At 42.8% G+C, this 22,826-nt stretch overlaps 1 protein-coding gene, 1 long non-coding RNA gene and 1 other non-coding gene across 5 annotated transcripts in view; 2 read left to right on the top strand and 1 right to left on the bottom strand.

Moving 5' to 3' along the window:
* The first annotated feature begins 2 nt into the window (after positions 1-2).
* LOC115940161 (uncharacterized) lies at positions 3-4,086 on the top strand. Of its 2 annotated transcripts, none has more exons than XR_004074953.1 (2): positions 3-87; positions 3,773-4,086. It is a non-coding gene; the product is annotated as an uncharacterized LOC115940161 (long non-coding RNA). The 2 variants fall into 2 exon arrangements; XR_014147246.1 differs by lacking the exon at positions 3-87 and adding an exon at positions 1,162-1,642.
* A 122-nt stretch (positions 4,087-4,208) lies between these two features.
* The window catches only part of VDAC1 (voltage dependent anion channel 1), a 25,347-nt gene continuing 6,729 nt past the window's right edge, over positions 4,209-22,826 (bottom strand). For both annotated transcript variants that reach the window (XM_031025629.2, XM_081827060.1), the window contains exons 2-9: positions 20,854-20,926; positions 20,278-20,327; positions 19,069-19,221; positions 18,924-18,976; positions 12,346-12,573; positions 8,461-8,611; positions 6,116-6,173; positions 4,209-5,141 (exon numbers count right to left, since the gene is read on the bottom strand). In XM_031025629.2, the coding sequence (XP_030881489.1) occupies positions 5,050-5,141; positions 6,116-6,173; positions 8,461-8,611; positions 12,346-12,573; positions 18,924-18,976; positions 19,069-19,221; positions 20,278-20,327; positions 20,854-20,920 (852 nt within the window). In that variant the 5' untranslated portion in view covers positions 20,921-20,926 and the 3' untranslated portion in view covers positions 4,209-5,049. The remainder of the gene's footprint in view (positions 5,142-6,115; positions 6,174-8,460; positions 8,612-12,345; positions 12,574-18,923; positions 18,977-19,068; positions 19,222-20,277; positions 20,328-20,853; positions 20,927-22,826) is intronic.
* On the top strand, positions 15,066-15,172 carry LOC115940164 (U6 spliceosomal RNA). The gene has a single exon (XR_004074955.1). It is a non-coding gene; the product is annotated as a U6 spliceosomal RNA (small nuclear RNA).

Here is a 22,826-nt window from a genome sequence, read left to right as displayed (position 1 = left end):
AGACACTGCGTAAGGCACCACAGCCTGAGGCTTCTGCGTCCCAACGTGATGACGTCGCAGCCTATCGTGAAGGGCTGAGGAAACCCGGTAAGGAGGAAGGGTATGGAGCTGCAGAAGGGGGCAGGTCTCACCCAAGCCCCTCGCGGGCTGAGGCTATAAAGTGTTTTGTTGTTTGGGTTTTTTTTTTAAGATTTTATTTATTTATTTAATTGACACAGAGAGAGAGAGCGGGAGAGGGAACACAAGCAGGGGGAGCAGCAGAGGCAGAGGGAGAAGCAGGCTCTCCGCTGAACAGGGAGCCCGATGCGGGGCTCCATCCCAGGACGCTGGGATCATGACCTAAGCCGAAGGCAGTCGCTTAACAGACTGAGCCAGACTGAGCCACCCAGGCGCCCCGAGGCTGTAAAGTGTTAGATGAAGAGAGGGTCAGAGCGAGCCCCTCCCTTCCTGCCATGTGATGGGATACTATACAGTTCAGGAAAGTATTCTAAAACATTGGGGTTTTTCTGGGGTGCCTGGGGCGCTCAGTCCTTAAGTGTCTGCCTTCAGCTCAGGTCATGATCCCGAGGTCCTGGGATTGAGACCCGCATCGGGCTCCCTGCTCCGCGAGAAGCCTGCTTCTCCCTCTCCCACTCCCCCTGCTTGTGTTCCCTTTCTCGCTGTCTCTCTCTGTCAAATAAAATCTTAAAAAAAAATTGGGTTTTTTTTTTTAAAGACTTTATTTTTCAGTAATCTCTATACCTGAAGTGGGGCTCGAACTTACAACCTTGAGATCAAGAGTGGCATGCTTTATGGACTGAGCCAGCCAGGAGCCCCTAAAACATTGTTAAAAGAAAGGGGTGCCTGGATGGCTCTGTGGGTTAAGCAGCCAACTTTTTTTTTAATTCAATTAACATATAGTGTATTATTAGTTTTAGAGGCAGAGTTCAGTGATTCATTGGTCTTTTGTAACACCCAGTGCTCATTCCATCAGGTGCCCTCCTTAATGTTCATTACCCAGTTACCCCATCCCCCCCTTCCCCCTCCAGCAACCCTGTTTATGATAAGAGTCTCTCTTTTTTTTTTAAAGATTTTATTTATTTGAGAGAGAGAATGAGATAGAGAGAGAGCATGAGAGGGGGGAGGGTCAGAGGGAGAAGCAGACTCCCTGCTGAGCAGGGAGCCTGATGCGGGACTCGATCCTGGGACTCCAGGATCATGACCTGAGCCGAAGGCAGTCGCTTAACCAACTGAGCCACCCAGGCGCCCATGATAAGAGTCTCTTATGGTTGGTCTCCCTCTCTGATTTCATTTTGTTTTATTGTTCCCTCCCTTCCCCTATGCTCCTCTGTTTTGTTTTTTATAGTCCACATATGAGTGAAATCATGTAATTGTCTTTCTCTGATTGACAATTTAAGCGGCCAACTTTTTGATTTTGGCTCAGATGGTGATCTCAGGGTGGTGAGATCCAGCCCCGCCTCCACCTCTGTGCTCAGGGGGGACTCTGCTTGGGATTCTCTCTCCCTCTGCCCCTCCTCCTGCTTTCTTTCTCTCAAATAAATTAACAGGCTGATCCCAAAAGGGAAGTAGCTGCCCTCCCTCTCCCAAAGGCAAATGAAACTGAACTGTTCACAGTGGCCATATCTAGGTGGTGGAATTAAAGGTAAAAGTTTTACTTTTTATATTTCTCCTTATCATTTATTACTTCAACAACTATTTAGCACCTTTTCATATTTCAGTATACAGCAGTTAACAAAACGAACCACATACCTTTGTGGAGTTTATTTTGTGAGGAAGACAATAGTGTAAAATATACACTATACAATGGTTAAGGCATAATGGAGAAAAAGCAGGAAAGCAGGATAGGAAGTAGGGTGCAAACAGCCTCCACATTTCCTACAGTAAGTTTCTGTTACTTTTTAAATTTTGTAACTTGAAACCCCCAGTATATGAAAATGCAGATTTAGAGTTCCCTTACAGCCTTGACACATGCTTTGGTCTGTGTGTTCTGCAAATGTTTTTTAAATGTCTGTAGGCTTAAAAATCATAGAAGTTCCACTTGATCGATTTGCAGGAAAATCATGGCATGAAGCAAGACATTTGCTGTACCCATAGCTTCACCACTCTGATCTCCGTGATTCCTACAGAAGAATCCTCCAGAGACACAGCTGAACTGCCCTTCTAAGGAGAGAAGGGCCCCTGTTCTCTTGAATCTGGTTTCCCTTAACATTTCTCTGGCCCCAGTGACAGCTCAGAAACACACAAACTCTGTGTTAAGAAAACTAAGAGGTCATTCATGTTGGTTTCTTTAAGCCCACCACAAGCCTAGATAGACTGAATGGTGCCCTTATTGCAAACCCTCCATGGTAGCCAGGATACAAAGTCTTCCCAAATTCCCTTGGAGCTTTCCCTTCTCTGAGTACACAAACCACCACTCAGTTTAATGAATAAGCCTCTCAATTCCAGCTTCTACTTGTTGGCAGATTCAGACATAGGCCTTTTTCTATAATAAACACACCTTCAATCTTCTCTTCTTTGTCCACTTTCTTCCTTTTGTCCCCATACCAGTGTGTTTTGGATATCTTACAGATATCATGAACTCAAGGAATTTTGCACAATATTCTGACATGCTGCATCCAACAGGCAGATTCTTAATATATAAGTGGGGAGGGAAATATACCCTCAATATTCAGAGGGCCCTTTGTACATTTCAAAATACCAGCTCACTGGATGTACCCAACAACCATTATGAGCCAAAATCTCTGGACAAAGTCAGAAGTTCACTTTGAAACATATACAGATCCTCATGAACCCAATGAAGACAGTATGACAAATACTGAGGCCAGCAGGTTTTGGGTGGCACAAAATGGTTAAGTAAACCTGATACTTGTTTGGTATTCACTTCCAAACATCCATAAAAAGGAACTCTGCCTAAAAATATGTATTATTGAATAGGAAAAAATGTTCACATTTACTGAAGCTGGCTTACCCTTCTACTTTGTAAATGTTTGAAATTTACACCTTGTCATTTTTTAAAAATCTAAATTGCAGAATTCTAGAACATACCCCAATGATCCATGCCTTTGTAAGATCCCCTGCCCTTGAGTGTGAGAGGGACCTGTGAATATGATGGGATATCATTACTGTGATTAGGCTATTAAAGGGCACAGTAGACTTTAAGGGGAGATTTTCCTCAGAGGCCTCACCTAATCAGGTGAGCCCTTAAAGGGTTGGGGCAGTTATAAAATGAGTAAGTCCTGGGGATGTCATGTACAGCATGGTGACTATAGTTAATAATCTAATAATACTGCATTGTATATTTGAAAGTTGCTAAGAGAGTAGATCTTAGAAGTTCTTATCACAAGGGGAAAAACTTTGTGTGGTGACAGACGTTAACTAGATGTATTGCAGTGATTATTTTGCAATATATACAAATACTGAATCATTATGCTGTACACCTGAAACTAGTATGTTCTATGTCAATTATACCTCAATAAACAAAAAATAGGGGCACCTGGCTGGCTCAGTCAGTCAAGTGTCCAACTCTTGATTGTGGCTCAGGTCATGATCTCAGGGTCATGGGATCAAGCCTTGTGTTGGGCTCCACGCTGAGTCTCCTCCCCCCGCATGTATGCGAGTGCACACGCGCTCTCCCTCAAATAACTAAAATCTTTCTTAAATAAATGAATAAATACATAATAAAGTTTTTAAAAGGGTAAGTTGTGGCTGGCACTCTTCCTAGAGATTTCAAGTGTGAGAGGGATTTGACAGTAAGGGAATTCTTCCATTCCAGCTTTGAAGATGGGAAGGGACCATGTGGCAAGGAATGCACTGGCCTCTATTTGCTGAGAGGACCCCCTACCTGATGGCTAGCAAGGAAATAAGGACCATTATCCTACAACAACTAAAAGGAGTTGACTTCTGCCACAACCATGTGAGCCTGGAAGAGGACTGAGCCTGGAAGAGGACCCCAAGCTCCAGACGAGAACACAGTCTGGCAGACATCCTTATTTCAGCATCATGAGAATCTTAACAGAGAACTCAGTCACACCGTGCTGGATTTCTGAACTACAGGCCTGTGAAATAAATGAGTGTTGTTTTAAGCAACTCAATTTGGCTAATTTGTTATGCAACAATAGAAAACTAAAAATCTCACACACACACAGTGCAAACACAAATGCCAAATGCCCTGTTTACTTACACTTTTATTAATAAAGACAACAGAAGAATGAGGTTTCAATATTTTATTCAAGTTTTACTTTAAGTGATGTTAATTACAGCATTTGAAGGGGAGGATCTAATTCCACACAAAATGGAAGACTCTAAAATGTACCCATTAAATGGCTAAAAAATAAACCAAGTGGCGAGAATAGAACAAGTCCAATTTAGATTCCGAGTGTTGTCACAATGTGATTACAGTCACAGAGACTCTTCCCAGCTCAGAGATGGGACTTTTAGAAGCTATTTCATACTCTGGTGCAGGGGCAGAAAACCACAACATGAGAGGGAATTAAGTCCTGAATTATTGGCTTCATCACATCCACCTTCCCAAAATGGCACAAAAGAAACAGCTACCACACCCTGCAGACTACTTTTGGTGTAAAAGAGGTGATGGACTGGGGTGAAACAGGTGAGGAAAATCTGTCTAAAAAAGTCTCTTTCAGATAGGTTTATACACACCATCAGTGAGTCTCTCCTTTGGGTAGGAAACCCAGTTCAATTCTCAGGAAGTCATAATTTCATTCATGTACTCCATACCAATGAACAAAGTGCCTATAAATTATCAGCTTCCATTTGCAGCCATTTCTAGATAAAAAAGAAACCTGAACTCTCTGGAGGGGCCACCAAGCTCCCCCCAAGTCTACAGCTGAAAGGACTTTTCACGGACTTGGGTTTCTTCTGTACCTCTGAAAGGGTAACACCTTAAAGCTGAATCATCTTTAACCTGGAGGTCTAACATGATACTTAGCAATACTTGCATCCCAGACATACAACATTAAAAGGTACACTAAATTCTGAAGGTAGCTATGCTCAAAATAGTTTAAAATTAAACGACTATACAGTATTCATTTATGCCTGAAATTCCAGTCCTAGACCAAGCTTGTGGCCGCCAGCATTGACATTCTTGCCATCCAGCAGAGCTGATAGGGTCAGCTTGATACCTGCAGGGGGAAAAGTCCCGGGAGAGGAAAAAGGGAGGGAGGGAGGGAGGGAGGGGAGAAAAGATAAGAAAGGTCAACACAAGAAGAACGGTTAACACACGGAGGCATGCTAAAGCACATTGGCAAGACCACAGCGAAGTCAGAACCCGCTTCAGCTGTGTGTGATCAGCAAGGCAAAACCACACGGCCCATCTTACTGATCACCATCGGACTAATTAATTGGTAGCCTGGAATGAGCTTATAAAACAGTAATTATTATTCCACAGCCTCCCCAAATCCACTTTCAGGAGTCCACTTGACTTTGTCCTCTCATCGTCGCCGGCTACAATAATCTCTCTACCACTGGTATCAGGCAGTAAACTTCTTCAGCAAAAATGCCTTGAAATGAAACCCAACCATGAATCAGACTCCAAGGTCTCCCAATCAGCGTGCACACAAACACACATACATGCACACAACTAACTGGTATTTACCCTACAACAGCTTGATTCTACCATCATGTAATCTTAGAATTTCTAGAGCTCAAAGACCCAATTTGACCAAACTAAACCCAAGATGGTACCATCTCCATAGCTCTAACATACCAGGGGCTGGTCTAGCCAACTGTGCAGAGGAAACCTGCACAACAGTTGTACAGTGAGGATGATCTATGTGCTAGTTTTAAGAACCTGCTGGAAATAAGTATCAAGCATTATGTACACACTGGAAAAACAGATAAAAAAAAAAAATAACCAAAAGTGTAATGTATGTTAGCCTTCGCCTTTTTCTCTCCGACTTACTACTTCTATTCTCCAAATGTTTTATAATGACGCTATACCCTTTTATAAACACTTCATTATAAAACTTTATATACGCTCATCTATAATGTACAATACAGGCAATAATAAGCAGTTAACATAAAGCAGCAAACCAGCACCCCAATTTTTCTTTAAGGCAAAGAACTAATTTCACTAATTTATAAAAGCAACACATACCTGGCTTTAGGGTCTGAGTGTATCCTAAACCTATCAGGCTGGAGTTGTTCACTTTAGCCTAGTCAAGGAAAAGATAAGAGAGAGTGACATTGTTAAGTACTTCATGTTTCCATCTCTAAAACAAGTAAGAGCTTTGTAATCAACCAACCCTGGACTTCAGGATCAAATTCTTTTTCATGACCACTTTGTTTATGGGATTCATTAAATTTAACATGAAATATATCAAATCTGAGAGCTAAGTCTCAGAAAAGAAACTCAAAGAGTCAACACAACTGTCAATTAAAAGGAAATTATTATTTAATTGATTCCTGAAGGTATGAATGCCCAATTTCATTTATACTGATTAGGTCTGTATTTAAGTTTTAACAGGTGAAGACACTTTCATTTGTGGCCAAAGAAATAAAAGCCTTTCTTATATGGAAGATTTCTTCAAAATCTATTTGTTAGGATAAGGGAAACAGAGCCAATGTCAGATGGAGTATTGAGGCTTTTTTTAAGGCATAACACTGTTAGAATTTTCCCTTCATAGGGGCGCCTGGGTGGCTCAGTCAGTTAACCGTCTGCCTTCGGCTCAGGTCATGATCTCAGGGTCCTGGGATGGAGTCCTGCATCAAGCTCCCTGCTCAGTAAGGGAGTCTGCTTCTTCCTCTGACCCTGCTTGTGTGCGCTCTCTCTTGCTCTCTCCCGCTCACTCTCTTTCTCAAATAAATAAAATCTTTAAAAAAAAAAAGAATTTTCCCTTCATGAAAAAGGGAAAAATCACAGTAATGGGGCGCCTGGGTGGCTCAGTTGGTTAAGCGGCTGCCTTTGGCTCAAGTCATGATCCCAGGGTCCTGGGATCGAGCCCTGCATCGGGCTCCCTGCTCAGCGGAGAGCCTGCTTCTCCCTCTCCCTCTGCTGCTCTCCCTGCTTGTGCTGTCAAATAAATATTTAAAAAAAAAATTCACAGTGACATGAAGAAGGTTCAGCATTGCCATGCCTGAATTTAAAATGTGTATTAGAGCAAAAGAATGACTTAGCCAAGTCACCTAAATTTCAGCAGTGAATACTGATTAATAATTAAGTTCAGGGGTGCCTGGGTGGCTCAGTCAGTTAAGGGTCTGCCTTCGGCTCAGGTCATGGTCCCAGGGTCCTGGCATCGAGCCCAGCAACAGGCTCCCTGCTCAGCAGGGAGTCTGCTTCTCCCTCTCCGCCTGCTTGTGCTCTCTCTCTCTCTCAAATAAATAAATAAAATTAAAAAAATAATTAAGTTCAATAAAGCAGTTGAGGCAATAATAATTTTGCCCTCATTCTTCTGTCTGAGTTGTAGGGAAATCTGGGCCTCTCTCTGGCCCCTTTCTGGTGAAATAAGGAGAGGTCAAGAGCAGAGCCATCTCAAGCCATGAGAACACCAAATCCTGGAAAAAGCTGAGGCTACCGCGGTGCATGTTTTCCTGCTTGAATGCTGTTTTCAGACCTGACAACTCCCATGAGAAAGAACAAAGCAATGGGTAGGAAGATCCCCCAGCAGACAGTGCCCTATCCGGCTCTTCCTTTTTGCTTATCCCATCTAATTACTAAGGCCCCTTTTCCTTTGTTTCTAAGTGCTTAATGTGAAGGGAGCCAGATTCGTTGCCATTTCAGACTTCAAATGGCCTGCTTGTAAATTACGTAAGGACCGGCCTGCAACACGAGATTTCCTCATTCCACCCCAAAAGGGATGCAGCTAGCAGGGCCCTCTGACAACAGAGATGAATTCAACAGGATTTAATGCAAAAATCGTGCAGCAATTCAAAGGTCTGTGAGCAATGCCACTGAGTCTGCAAGATTAGATGCCAACTGCTAAATGCCAGGGCCTGGTTTCTTAATATCCAATACAGGAGCTGGGCAAGCGAATGAGAAATGAGAAGAAAAATGAACATTTAAAACCTTCAATTTCAAAGTAAACCTCTTTGTAGTCTGCAGGAGGAACAAGGGCTGATTAGAGGAGGAGGCTCCCCAGCAAACCATCAAGTCCAGGCCCCAGCACTTACCAACTGTCTGCCCCATCTGCCCTCGACCTCTCTGAATTTCCAGTTCCTCATTTGTGCACAGAGGGTTGGGATGTTTTGTTTTTTTTTTTTTTGAAAAGGCACCTACCTCAAATGGACTGTGTAAGAATTAAATACAGTAACCCACATATAACAGGCTGCACACAGCGCCTGGCACCCACAGTCAGCGGTATTACTATTAGCACTTTCCTCATTTCAAACTCTTTCCACAGGGAGAAAATCTCTAGCCCAAGCATGCAACCCCAGCAATCCAGAAGGATTCCAACCCCACCATCAGGTGGAGCCTCGGCAACACGTGATTCCACAGGTACTCACTGAGAAGCAGGCGTCAGGGTCGATCTGATACTTGGCTGCTATTCCAAAGCGAGTGTTACTATTTCCTGCTGTCCAGGCCAGATTGACAGCGGTCTCTAACTTCTTGTTCACCTTCTGATAAATGGAGCCACCAAATTCTGTCCCATCGTTTCTGCAAACAAGCACAGCACAGATGCTAATCCACCCCCAAAGGCAGGCTGCAGCTGGGCACAGCTGTCCAAGTCTAACAGAGGACAGGGATGCTGTAAATGAACCAAAGTGATCATAAAGCAGGTACCCAAGTAGGGAAAAGTCTGACAGGAATGGAACAGACACCAGCGTTGGGAAGGTTCAGAGAAAGGGAAAGGCTATTTGAACCATCACCAGCAACACCCAAAGGCAGGAAGCTCAGGCTGCATGGAATTTGAAGCTTGCTTCCAAAATATTCTTTAAAATAAAAGCAACGGGGCACCTGGGTGTCTCAGTCAGAGGGGCGTCCAACTCTTGATTTCAATTTAGGGCGTGATCTCAGGGTTGTGGGATAGAGCCCCGAGTTGGGCTCCCCTACTCAGTAAGGAGTCCGCGTGGGATTCTCTCCCTCTGCCCCTCCCCTGTTCGTACTTTCTCTAAATAAACAGACAGATAGATAGATAAACAAATAAATAAAAGCAAGTAAGACCTTGAGATTCTCGGGGTTTTTTTCGTTTTTTTGCTGCTGCTACTGCTAATGTTATTACTTTTATAAATGTGTCTATCATAACAATAGTAAGGACACAGAAGCAAATGAGAAGAGAATACAGTCAGAAATGGTAAGAAAGGTTGAGCCACTTGTATTTTTCAGAAGGCAGGTAATAGCCCTTAGCACCACCAGCTGCAGCCACTGCTGTGAAGACACAGTCAAAAGCGACCTGGTCCCGTGGAGGTGCAGTGATGACAAAAGAGCTTAACCTGCAATTCAGACTTGTCCACCTGTGCGAAACCCTTGGCCCAAACTGCCAATATCTCTACAGTTCTGATGCAATGAAAGGAGCTACTTGGTGCATTACAAAATGTCTCTATCTTTCAAAAACAGAATGAAACCCAACTGGGACAAACTCGTTCCTCTCTTCCAAACACACCATATTGACTCCAGCCTCTGGAAATATCCCCTTCCCCTCCTTCACATTCTTAACATGAAACAGTGGCAAAGTTCTGCCTCATCACTTTGGGTGTTTCAAGGAGAAATGTCATCAGAAACTGGTTAAGGCAGAGCCATGTGCTTTGGAATTCAGCAAAGAGCTTAGAACTCACTAATCCAAGGACAAATTGTTGCTGATTCATTACAAACTCCGATCCTCACCAATACACTCTCCCTGAAGTAGATGCTCTATATAAATACATTCTAAATGCTGAAGTTTTCCCCTGAAATTCAACCATATAGACATTGTGCTTCCAATAAGTACAGGTTGAGCCCAGGCAACCCGATTCACAGGGAATCCTAACTTCTTCAGAAAATCTGAGTACACTACAAAATAGCAGCTTGTCACAAAAGATTTTTGAGTGACTTTAGTATAAATGAAATACGAATATTTTGTTGGGTTCACATGTTTGTCCAAAAAGTGTCAGTTTTTTTCAATATATTCTAAAACCAGCAACACTGCCTTCCTGTACTGAGCTCTCAAAACTATAAACCAAGGGAAGTCATTGCTCAAATTCAACTATATAAAGCACAAAGGATGTCTATTACACATCAGGGCCTCCACAAGCACCAGGGCAACCCAGATTAGCTGTGTCAGCTGTTTCTATGCCAGCTAAAAATAAACCATGTACACGTATTAAAAATCAGATATTGGGGAAAACAGCTAACAGCCATTGTTATTCCTATAATTGGTGCCAATTTCCAATTCCAAACCAAGAAAGACTTTCCATTTCAGTCAAAACTCTAATTTAAAAAACCCTTCTATTGATTGTGCTGTTTTTCCTGTGACATTTTTATATGTTACCTTTTTTTGAATTTATATATCCTTTTCTTTTTACTCTTTTGGTGTACATTTCTATGGATTTTAACACATATACAAAATTTGTGTGACCACCACTAAAATCAGAATACAGAACAATTCCACCACCCCCAAATCTCATACCACCCCTTTGTAGTCACACATTCCCACTCCCAACCCAGGAAACCCTGGACTGTCCCTCACTATGGTTTTCCTGTGATTTTCTAGTTTTAAAAATTTCAAAAATTATATTAATATCTATTATATTAATTCCATTATGTTAATTATATTAATTACAGTAGTCCTCCCTTATCTGCAGGAGATATGTTCCAAGACCCCCAGGGGATGCCTTAAACCACAGATAGTACCGAATCCCTATATATACTATGTTTTCTCCTATACATACGTCCTTGTGACAAATTTTATAAATTAGACACAGTAAGAAATAAGCAACAGTAACTTCTAATTTATTATTTTAATAAAATAGAACAATTAAAACAATATACTGTAATAGAAGATATATGAATGTGGTCTCTCTGTCTCTCAAAATATCTTATTATACTGTATATACCCTTTTTGGTTTTGTTTTGTTGTTTTTTTGTGTGGGGGGGGTGCGGGCAGAGGGAGAGAAAGAATCTTTTTTTTTTTTTTAAGATTTTATTTATTTATTTGACAGAGAGAGAGAGAAGGAACACAAGCAGGGGGAGTGGGAGAGGGAGAAGCAGGCTTCCCGCAGAGCAGGGAGCCCGATGTGGGGCTCGATCCCAGGATGCTGGGATTATGACCTGAGCTGAAGGCAGACGCCCAATGACTGAGCCACCCAGGCGACCCGAGAGAAAGAATCTTAAGCAGGCTCCACACCCAGCACAGAGCCCTACATTCACTCAATCTCACGACCCTGAGATCATGACCTGAGTTGAAATCAAGAGTCAGATGCCTAACAGTCTGAGCCACCCAGGCGCCCCCGTATACAACCTTCTTGGGATGATGTGAGATGACCAAATGCCTACATGATGGGATGAAGGTGAGGTGAATGACAGAGACATGACACAGCGCCAGGCTACTACTGACCTTCTGACAATACATCAGAAGGAGGATCATCTACTTCCAGACCGTGGTTGACTGTGGAACTGTCAACTGACATCGTGGAAAGTGAAATGGCAGATATGGGGGAACTACCAGATAAAAATTCCTCAAAAAAGTTTGTAAATGGAAAGGTTACTAGATCTTTAAGAAATCACCTCTTTAGTGACCTCTAGTGGAAAAAAAGAAAATTGGTAAAGTTGTCCCCCACTAGTGCCACAGATTAGTTCCTCATGCCTACGGAAATTTTAGGCTGATGTGCATTTCCATTCGCTTAAATCAACAGCACTCCACTTGAACTCCCAAGGTTGATTTACAAGGGGCTCTCTAACCTAATCTGCACTTTTCTCTCCCCTTCACTGTACTGTCCGGTAATTAATAAACTTTTGCATGCTATGCCATGTGGCAAAGACACTATGCAACTGAGCTCATCATTCCCTAACTTGTCTCTCAAATCTGCATTTCATTAAGCGCAGCAACCTGACCTCAGGCATCACACAGAGAAAGACCGCAGCACCTTTCCCCGCCATTTTGTTACCAAAACCCAAAGGTGTTCAAATGTCCACAAGAGGACACTAGCAGGGAAGGGACACTCCTCTGGACGGACATCATGCCACTGCTGTAACTGATCAGTCCTTCTGTATGTACCAGCGACAACAATGACTGTTTCTGGAACACAAAGAACCTAAGCCACTTCCGGAAATGGGCTGGTGGGAAACAGAAAAATCCCCGCAGGCCATTTGGTTCATCTGATTCCAGCACACTCACTTTAAAGTGATTAAAAATTGAGCTTGGAAAGCAATCTCCCTTCTGCACATACTCACACACCACCCCCACGTACACTTACACGTTAGTGTGGAGCTGGAATTCGTCAGTCTTGTAGCCAACCGCAAAGTTGCTCTGGGTCACTCGAGACTTTGCAGTCTCAAAATTCATCTGGTAGCCAGCCAGCCAGCCTTCATATCCCAGCACCACAGCACCCCGGACTGAAGGACCGGCAATGTCGAAATCCACGTCACAGCCCAGGTTGATGTGCTCCCGCTTATACCCTGTCTTGATTTTAGCATTTTTTTTCCTGAAGGAAAAGAAATTGTATTAAGATCACAAGCTAACTCACCTTGCAACAACCATGCCAAGGAGTGTAAAAAAATTTGTTTTAGGGGCGCCTGCGTGGCTCAGTCGTTAAGCGTCTGCCTTCGGCTCAGGTCATGATTCCAGGGTCCTGGGATCGAGCCCCGCATCGGGCTCCCTGCTCGGCGGGAGGCCTGCTTCTCTCTCTCCCACTCCCCCTGCTTGTGTTCCCTCTCTCACTGTGTCTGTCTCTGACAAATAAATAAAATCTTTAAAAAAAAAAAAAAAAAATTTGTTTTAAATCCCAGTTTACATGGAGGGATGGGGGACAAAGTCGGAGCCCAGATCTCCCTTATGCAGCTGCTGTACCACAAGCTCTCTAACCAGAATCCAGTCTGCAGAAATGCCACAATAATGAAGTGAGAACAGAGGCAGGAAAAGCTTGGGGAAAAAAAGCGCCAAGTAATTTTCTTTTACTAACCTCTCCCTATGCTTAATGTAATGGCCTACACAGGCATTTATTAGGGAGAATGCCACCATGTAATTATGAAACAGATGTTTCTTCGCTATTCTCCATGTATGAAAAAGATACAGTGTATCTGTCATGAAGGCAGCTAAAGAGCAGCTTTTTTTTTTTTTTTTTAAGATTTTATTTTATTTATTTGACAGAGAGACAGCGAGAGAGGGAATACAAGCAGGGGGAGTGGGAGAAGGAGAAGCAGGCTTCTGCAGAGCAGGGAGTCCAATGTGGGGCTCGATCCCAGGACCCTGGGATCATGACCTGAGCCGAAGGCAGTCGCTTAACAACTAAGCCACCCAGGCGCCCCAACAGCAGCTTTTAAGGAGATGGTTGCTTTACTTGGTGACTCACTTAGTTAGTAAAGAAAGAAAGAAACACTAGATAGATCCCGTCTAAGTAAATATAACAGATAGCTTTTAATTCAGTATTCATGAGATCCCAGTGAGAGACCTGGATAGTGATGTGCAACCTGGGACCCTGCAGGCATGGGGGCTGGGAAGCCCTGCGAGACAGAACAAGTCCGCAGGTCTTGTCTGCTAATCCCAAATTTGCATATATGACCAGATCAGTGCCTCCTGTGCCTACTGCTCAGGAAAGGTAGGTGAGTCATGTCCCCTGCAAATATATTACCCTGCCTTTACCAAAGGTCAACACGGGAAACAAGACCACACCTATCAAATAAAATTTAGACTATTTTCTGCTATTCAGCTACAAAATGGACATCCTCCCATAGCAAGGTGCATTCTCAGCAGCGATTGGGATCTACACAGCCTTGTCCATCCCAATCTCATTCACACTGAGATTAAAGCTTCATCCCCAGCACCCAGACTCTGGACTCTAAATACCATTCTCTCCTAAAAGGCACAGTGCCCCTTGAAGAACAGCAGACTACAGGTCAGGACAGGAAATGTGCGAGGTGAGCTTGAAGCATTGATCAAAACTATCAAAGAATACTGGGGTTGGCGCACAATGACTTGAGAGCTAGCCTGAAGAGATTCCTAAGGGCTTCAAACATGAAACAATGAGTTCATCTTTAAGAATAACACCAGCAATGGATTGAAACATAACAAATATGTATAAATCTATGAATTCATTCATACTGACACTTAAAACACACACATCAGTCATCTTCAGAGACTAGAGAACCAAAGTGTTACTTTGAAACAATAAATTAAAAAGGAAGCAAACATTTATTCCACCTTTCCTACACTAACTCTATCTCAAGGTAACCAACAGTTTATGAGAAGTCTCTTTTTATTGAAATATTCTAGCTAGGGCGCCTGGGTGGCTCAGTTGGTTAAGCGACTGCCTTCGGCTCAGGTCATGATCCTGGAGTCCCGGGATCGAGTCCCACATCGGGCTCCCTGCTCGGCAGGGAGTCTGCTTCTCCCTCTGACCCTCCTCCCTCTCATGCTCTCTGTCTCTCATTCTCTCTCTCACAAATAAATAAAATCTTTAAAAAAAAAAAAAAAAAGTTTGAAATATTCTAGCTAATACATGAAGAATGAATGATTAAAGTAGAATTATCACCAATTTATAATCCCTAATGAATGAATTGTGAAGAGCACTAACTTTAACATACAAAGAACAAACCAAGCCTTCTACGTCCAAGTCATGGAAGCATAGAGCTCCACTTACATTTTACCACTACTTTACCAATTCACAGTAAACATGGGGGACAGAGGAACAAGTTAAATGGCACCACAGAGATGCAAACAGCAAAATTCAGTCTATATGTACTCTTACGGGACAAATGATCTAGTTTCAACAAATAAATTCCAAGGGGAGTGGGGAAAGGAGGAGAATCTAAAAATTAAAGAGATTTAAGGAGCCATATGAACTGCAATTCTGCATGGACAATTTTTGATTCTGTAAAAAAAAAAAATTGAAATCATGTAAATTTGATCAGGCTAGAGATTAATTTTTTACAATGTAATCATATTGTGGTTATACTTTTTTAAAAAGGAATCAATATTGTGCTTGCTTCAGCAGCCCATATGTTAAAATTGAAATGATACAGAGAAGATGAGCATGGCCCCTGCACAAAGATGACATACAAATACGTGAAGCGTTCCATTATCTTTAACTCTAGGGAACAAACTGATGGTTATCAGAAGGGAGGGGGGAAAGGGATAGGAGGGCACTTGTCATGATGAGCACCAGGTAATGTATGGAATTGTTGAATCACTATATTGTACACCTGAAACTAATATTAAGACTATATGTTAACTAATTGGAATTAAAATAAAAAAAATAAAAGAATCCTATCACTTAAAGATGCATATTAAAATATTTACAGATGAAATTATGTGATAACTGTTATTTACTTCAAAATAATCTGAGGGAGAGATTATGAATGTATAAATAAAACATAATTGGTTATGGGTTGATAATTATTCAAGCTGGGTGATAGGAACATGATGAGGGCTTAACATACTATTCTGCTTTTTTTTTTTTTTAACTGTTTTCTTTTGTATGTTTGAAATTTTCTATATTAAAAAATTTAAGGTTAAACATTCCAAGTCATCAATGACAGAATTTCAGACATCATAGCTGAAAATAAAGCAAACACCATTCATAAATGACAGCGACACTTGCAACTTTTGTTCAAGTTGCTTTGCTGCATTTTCTCAAGCTTTGAAGGAAAGGAGTAAGAACCAAACAAATTCTCTCTCAACAGGAAAAACTCAAAATAAACCTATTCTGATCTGCCTGCTCTTTGGAGGAAGAAGCCTAGGTTTTGGTTTATCCAATTGGCACCATGCTAGTGGGGTGATTGATGAAAGACAGCTGCTCAGAGGCTGACATTTAGAAAGAGAAGGAGACCAAGAACTATAAAAACCAGACATCTTATAACCACCAGGTAAAAAGCTGCTGCCAACCACAAAGTGTGCTCCCTGTGGCAGGACCTCTGAACAGTGGTGAGCACCAGCCACATCTGACCATTTACACAGTGCCTCCCTTACACTGTTCTCAATGAATTCTGGCAGGAGCACAAAGTCCCCAGAGAATGGACAGTGCTGGGGCAGCGACTCAGGTTTCCCTCCAGGTTCCTACTCCCATGTAACACTCCACACCTTTGGAGTTTTCCCTCTTTCAAATATTATTGGGACTTTTTTTTTTTTTAAGCTATTTCATGGTGCTAACTTGACAAGCACCTGAGCAAGGCATGACTCTGATTTCTGGTTAACAAGCTGGCTTTTTTCTGTGGTGGGTACCCAGAGTGCGTGCTGGTCCGTAGATATCTGAGTCTGCAGCCTCATCCAAAATGTGGTCTATGCTCAGCTCCTTATAGAAGCCAGGATGCTTTCCCAGGCTATCCCCCTTAGTAGCTTTGGAAAGCCAGCTTTCATTTCCAATCTTCATCAAGTCATCCAAAACCTGCCTCAAATGCTCAGGAGCAATAGGGATACAACCTTGGTTTCTAAACACCATTCTTGGGGTGCCTGGGTGGCTCAGTCGTTAAGCGTCTGCCTTCGGCTCAGGTTATGATCCCAGTGTCCTGGGATCGAGCCCCGCATCGGGCTCCCTGCTCTGTGGGAAGCCTGCTTCTCCCTCTCCCACTCCCCCTGCTTGTGTTCCCTCTCTCGCTGTCTCTTTCTCTGTCAAATAAATAAAATCTTAAAAATAAAAAAAAAATAAACACCATTCTTCAATAAAAGGAACTGAAGCTCCTTGGAGAAATGCCTGATAGGAGGACTAGGGAAGAACAAGCAGAAGATAAGCCTGGTACATCTTCTGAAGTAGAGCTCAAAAGAAATGATAGGGGATTATAAAAAAACACAGGATGTCAACTTAGGCATGCCCAATGGCCATATCTAAAACAAATGAGTATAAAATATATTATGGTAATGGATTATAACCCACAGAATAAAACAAATGTTGATGGATCCATACTGATATAAATAATTGATTAAATAAATAAATGGAGAAGAAAGAGCTCTCCCTTACAGTAGAATCCCAATTAATAAATGCAGAAGGAATGATGGGAAGAGAAAATCACCATCTGCCAAACAATTGTTGCAGGCAAGAATCACCAGTGGATACTAACTTAGTCAAAGGATAAGAAACAGAATATTTGCATAGTCTCAACGTATCTCCCAAGATAAACTTATTTACAAAGAGAAAAATAGCTTCATAGAGAAACCTCGCAAACACCACTTTAATCAAGTGATCAGTTACCGTCACTACTAACGAGGCATACTGACATCCATGCCCTGACATCACGCACCAAGAAAGACACGACACAACATCACTTCTGTGGCTGTGAAAAATGCATAACCTGAGTTTCACCATGAGGAAACATCAGACAAATCCAAATCGAAGGATTCTACAAAATAACTGGCCAATCCTCTTTAACACTGTCAAGGTCAAGAAAGACCAAGAAAGACAAAGAAAGGCTATGTCCCAGATTAGAGGAGACAAAAGAGATTTTAACAATTAAATGTGATCTAGTATCCTGAACTGGATCATGGACCAGAAATAAGACATCAGTAGGACAACAGACTAGTTAACTGTATGAAAGCCATATAAATTTCCTGGTTCTGATCATTATACTGTAGTCATGTAAGACGTTAACGTGAGGAGAAGTTAGGTCTAGGAAATAAGGGAACTCTACACACTACTTGTGCAACATTTTTATGTATGTTAAGTATAAAATTATTTCAAAATAAAAAGTTAAATTAAAAAAATGTTCCTCTTATGTATATTACTGTAGGACCTGGAGACTTCTCTGCAAACCTCCCAAACATAATGGGAAATCCCTTACAAATTCCAAAGTGTGCCATCTCAGGGCAGCAGGCAAAGTCCTAGGCAGCAAATTTAAGCATGTGAGCACATCCTCCTGCCTCGCATGGTATCAGAGGGTCTCTATGGGTAACCTCTCCCATCACGGCAGGGTGCCTGGAGGGAAGTAGGCGAGGAAGAATGCAACGCTCCTGCGGGAGAAACTACAGCAGAAATGAGAACAAGAGTAAATGCAACTCCTGCCCAATGGTCTTCACGTCATCCGTAACAAAGTTACAAAAAGACTATAACCTCCAGAGACAGAAGCCCTGTCTGCCCCAGTCCCTTGTAGTTACCCACATGCAGTAGAGGCTCTCTCTGAACTCAGTAGACCCTTCCTCTGAAAGATATTTGTCAGAAGGGAAGAAAAGAAATAATATGGAATGGCAAAAGATGAAATTCATAAGGCCACTAAATGTACACTTAAAGACTGCTGAGATGGTAAATTTTATGTGTGTATTTTACAATTTTTAAAAACTAACAAATGAAATTCAGTATATGCCCCTGAGCCTGTCAGCAGTATGCAAAACAACCTTCCCCATGTTTAAGAAACCTACTTATCTGAATGGTTAAAAAAAAAAAAAAAAAAGTGTGCCCCTTGTAGCCACTTTGAAAAGCACCCAGGAGCTGAGGCAACCAACACACCATCTTGCCTCCTAATGAGCCCAATAACTGTCAAGCCTAATTGCTTTGTGGCGGGGTGGGGAGGGGGCACAAAGAGCAGCCTCAGGAGCCACGCTACAGTTAGAAGCCACACTCTCTCAGTGCTCTGAAGTAGAAAGCTGGGGAGAGGACCCTCCCAGCCTGAAAACTGGGGGTGGCAACAGTGATCGCTTAGCCCCTGCTTCCAAACCTCACCTGCTACCCTACAGCCTTGGCCATTTGCGCTAGCAGCAACCTCACTCCCATGACGCAGCATGATTGGACCCCAAGTCCTATAGCCCTCCACAACTGAGGCTAGGAGAACCACAACGGGCAGCCCAGAGCCTTACTGTAATACACGGCTGTACGTCCTTGCTTTAAAAAAAAAAAGAGAGAGAGATTCTTACCCCGTGTTTGGTGAGAAGGATGAATCAAAGGTCAGCTTCAGTCCACGTGCAAGCTGAACGGAAAAGAAATTTGCCAGGTTTAGTCAAAAGGCAGGGAAACAGATGTCAATGAATAAAACTGTGTCTCTTCCCGGGTGACCATTACCTGATCTTCCACAGTGATCTCTGTGCCTAGTGTGTTGTCAGTGTTCCATTTCTCTGTAAACGTCAGACCATATTCGGTCCATCTGTACTTGGTTTCCAGACTGCCCGTCACTTTGGTGGTCTCAGTGTTGGCTGAACCAGAGCTTGTAAATTCCTTTAAAGGAGAGAGAGAGTCACAGCCTGCATGCCAGCAGGACGCCACCCTGAACAGAACGTATGTCCACTTATGTAAGGATGTGTGGGGGCAAAAGCTATTCCTGTAATTCTAGTCAATATTTAAATACAGATGAGGCTAAAGAAGTCTGTTGATTAAAGGACTCTTGGGGAATTCTTTGTCAGGAGACAGCTTCCTTCCTCCCTGGTAATGCTTTAGTCTAGAAAGGAAGGCAATCCCCCTTCCATCCTATTAGAGAGAAAAAGCACTGAGCTAAAGATGACACTGCAGTAAATTAACCCCAAAACTTCCTCCTTCCCAACAACTGCCACACGCACAATCTATAAGGGACTACTAAAGGGGCGCCTGGGTGGCTCAGTCAGTTAAGCATCCGTCTCTTGGTTTCGGCTCAGGTCATGATCTCAAGGTTGTGAGATAGAGCCCCACCATCTTTGGGCTCTGCTCTCAGCGGGAGTCTGCTTGAGATTCTCTTCCTCACCCTCTGTCCCTCCCCAGCTTGTGCATGCACTCTCTCTCTCTAAAACAAATAAATAAATCTTAAAAAAAAAAAATAAAAGGAACTACTAAGATTTTTTTAAATAATTATGTGGCATTGAAAACAGGTCAATTTTTTTATTAAAGATTTTTATTTATTTACTTGAGAAAAAGAGAGAGAGCATGCACAAGTGGGGGGAGGGGCAGAGGGAGAAGCAGGCGATACAGGGCTCGATCCCAGGACCCTGGGATGATGACCTGAGCTGAAGTTAGACGCTTAACTGAGCCACCAAGGCGCCCCGAAAACAAGTCAGTTTTAAAATAAGAAACAAGGAAAAATAAAACTGAGGCCTGCCAATTGAGTATTAAAAGCTGTTAAATTGGGGACCTGTCGGCTGGGTTCCCCTGGACCACCCATCCCATAGAGGATGCAATGAATGTGACAACCACAGCTCTCCATAACAAAAAAGGGCCTTTCATCTGGCTTTGCCACCCAGGACATGGCAGCTATTTACTGATCTACAATAAACACCCATACTCCATGTCGGTCAGACAACTTACCAGTCCATTCTCAGATTTTGTTTTCAAGTCAAGTTTTATTAAGCCAAATCCTAAACAAAGAAGATGGTAACTATTAATAGGTGAAATAACTAACTTGAGAGTAGCATCTCTGCCTCCCTTCTGCTGTTCCAAAATGCCATGAGTGTGTAGGGAGCCCGTTTCCGCAGCTGCCTGCCTACGTGTGGAGCTCAGGTGCCACCAAACGGTAGCAGAAAGAAAAGGCACAGCAACCTCCAGGGCCCCACCTGCACTCCCAGCAGAATGTGAGAAAAAGGTACACGACACATGAGCACGTGCCTAAGAACGCGCTACATTGAGACATCATACTCTACCGCAACGGCACACACAGAGCTGCTCCCACCCGTGGGAGAGAAAATCAAAATGTCCACTTGTCTAGAGTAATTCACGAGCCTGCCCCTACCGGGTGCACAAACCAAAACTACTTTACTAGCCATAGAAAGCTTGTCTTATTTTCCCTAACATGAAAGTTCTAAGAGCTGACTGACCCGCGTCTCTCAAAATGTGATGGGTCAAATCCCAAACATGCCAACCCAGCCGGTGAACTGAAACACTCACCATAACCCTTGGTGAAGACATCCCTGGCAGATTTGCCAAGATCAGCATACGTGGGAGGCACAGCCATCTTCTGCTACAATGAAAGAATCACCAGAAGAAATACATCAGTCATTAGGGAAATTAGTTTTCCATCAATAAAAATTATTAGCTATAATTAACAACCAATAAAAACCATCGGCGCAGAGTTCCAGGTGTGCACAGGGAAGCCCTACTACCTCGTGCTTCTCCTTGTATCCAGAGGTTGACATACCTAATAAGTTTTTGTTGATAGCCGATCAGCCTGCCTTTAGATCTCTTCTCCTTGGCATCCCCAGGACCGAGTACAAGCTCAGAATATAGCAGGAATCAGTTAATATTTGCTGAACGAATTAATTGTCAAAGACACATTCCCATGAGCCAACTACTTAGTGAACTGCAAGACTCTTGCCAATAAAACATATCTTCTTACAAAATGTTGGCTGCTATGACATTAAATGCACTGAAGAGATATCAGTGCTTTTTCAGGCCAAACTATTTTCCATACGGTTCTGATTTCATTCATTCAACAAAATATTTACAGAGTACCTACTATGTGCCAAAATGAATGTAACTTTTCAAAAAAACTTTGCATTTCAGGGGAACACATTTTTTGAGTATCATATTCCTCACAGAGACTAGAGTAAAACCAATTAGGCAACTCTTCACCTGGAAGGAAATGAAACTACACACACCCCTGAAAATTTAATGTAAACAAACATTTGTTGAGCTGCAATGGGACTTTATTTTTAAAACCAACTATCAGGGGGGCGCCTGGGTGGCTCAGTCTGTTGAGCATCTGCCTTCGGCTCAGGTCATGGTCCCAGGGTCCTGGGATCAAATCCCACATCGGGCCCCTTGCTGAGCAGGGAGGCTGCTTCTCCCTCTGCCCCTCCCCCTGCTCATGCTTTCTCTCTCTCTCTCAAATAAGTAAATAAAATATTTTAGGGGCACCTGGGTGACTCAGTCGGTTAAGCGCCTGCCTTCAGCTCAGGTCATGATCCCAGGGTCCTGGGATCGAGCCCCACATCGGGCTCCCTGCTCAGCGGGAAGCCTGCTTCTCCCTCTCCCACTCCCCCTGCTTGTGTTCCCTCTCTCGCTGTCTCTCTCTGTCAAATAAATAAAATCTTTAAAAAAATAAAATTAAATAAATAAATAAATAAATAAATAAACAAACAAAACCATCAGGGGCACCTGGTGGCTCGGTTGAGCGCCCAACTCTTGATCTTGGCTCAGGCCAAGGTCACAACAAGGTCGTGAGATGTAGCTCTATGTTCAGCAGGGAGTCTGCTTCTCTCCCTCTCCCTCAGCCCCTCCCCCTGCTCTCCTGTGCTCTTTTCTCTTTATAAAATAAATAAATAAATCTTTAAAACCAACTATCAAAGTACTACTTGAAATTGTTGCGTATCACTAAGTCAATCAACAAGCATTTATTAAACACCTCAGTGTTCAAGGAAGGTGAGTAATTCAAATAGTCCTTGCCCTAAGGCTTTGCTTTGATGTATTACAACACAGAATTAAAATCCTAATCCAGGGCAGCACACACAGTGTGCTCCATCCAGGAGGAGAGAAGCCATGACAAAACAACCATCGCTTCCATCTTCTCCATTTCCAGAATCATTAGCTTCAATTAGCAGAAATTCAATAAACCCACAGATGGTTCCATTAATTTTTAAAATACAGTTATACCGGGGCACCTGGGTGGCTCAGTCGTTAAGCGTCTGCCTTCGGCTCAGGTCATGATCCCAGGGTCCTGGGATGGAGCCCAGCATCGGGCTCCCTGCTCAGCAGGAAGCCTGCTTCTCCCTCTCCCACTCCCCCTGCTTGTGTTCCCTCTCTCGCTGTGTCTCTGTCAAATAAATAAAATCTTTAAAAATAAAATAAAATACAGTTATACCTAAATTGCCAAACTGAATCTGCATATACCCCATCTGAAGTCACACATGTATGTATTCACA

This window comes from Leptonychotes weddellii, chromosome 7 (assembly GCF_054177405.1).
Source record: "Leptonychotes weddellii isolate Sample4059 chromosome 7, ASM5417740v2, whole genome shotgun sequence".
In the NCBI taxonomy this organism is placed as follows: domain Eukaryota; kingdom Metazoa; phylum Chordata; class Mammalia; order Carnivora; family Phocidae; genus Leptonychotes; species Leptonychotes weddellii.
The sequence above is the reverse complement of the archived record's forward strand: the minus strand, read 5'-3'. Positions and strand labels throughout refer to the sequence as shown.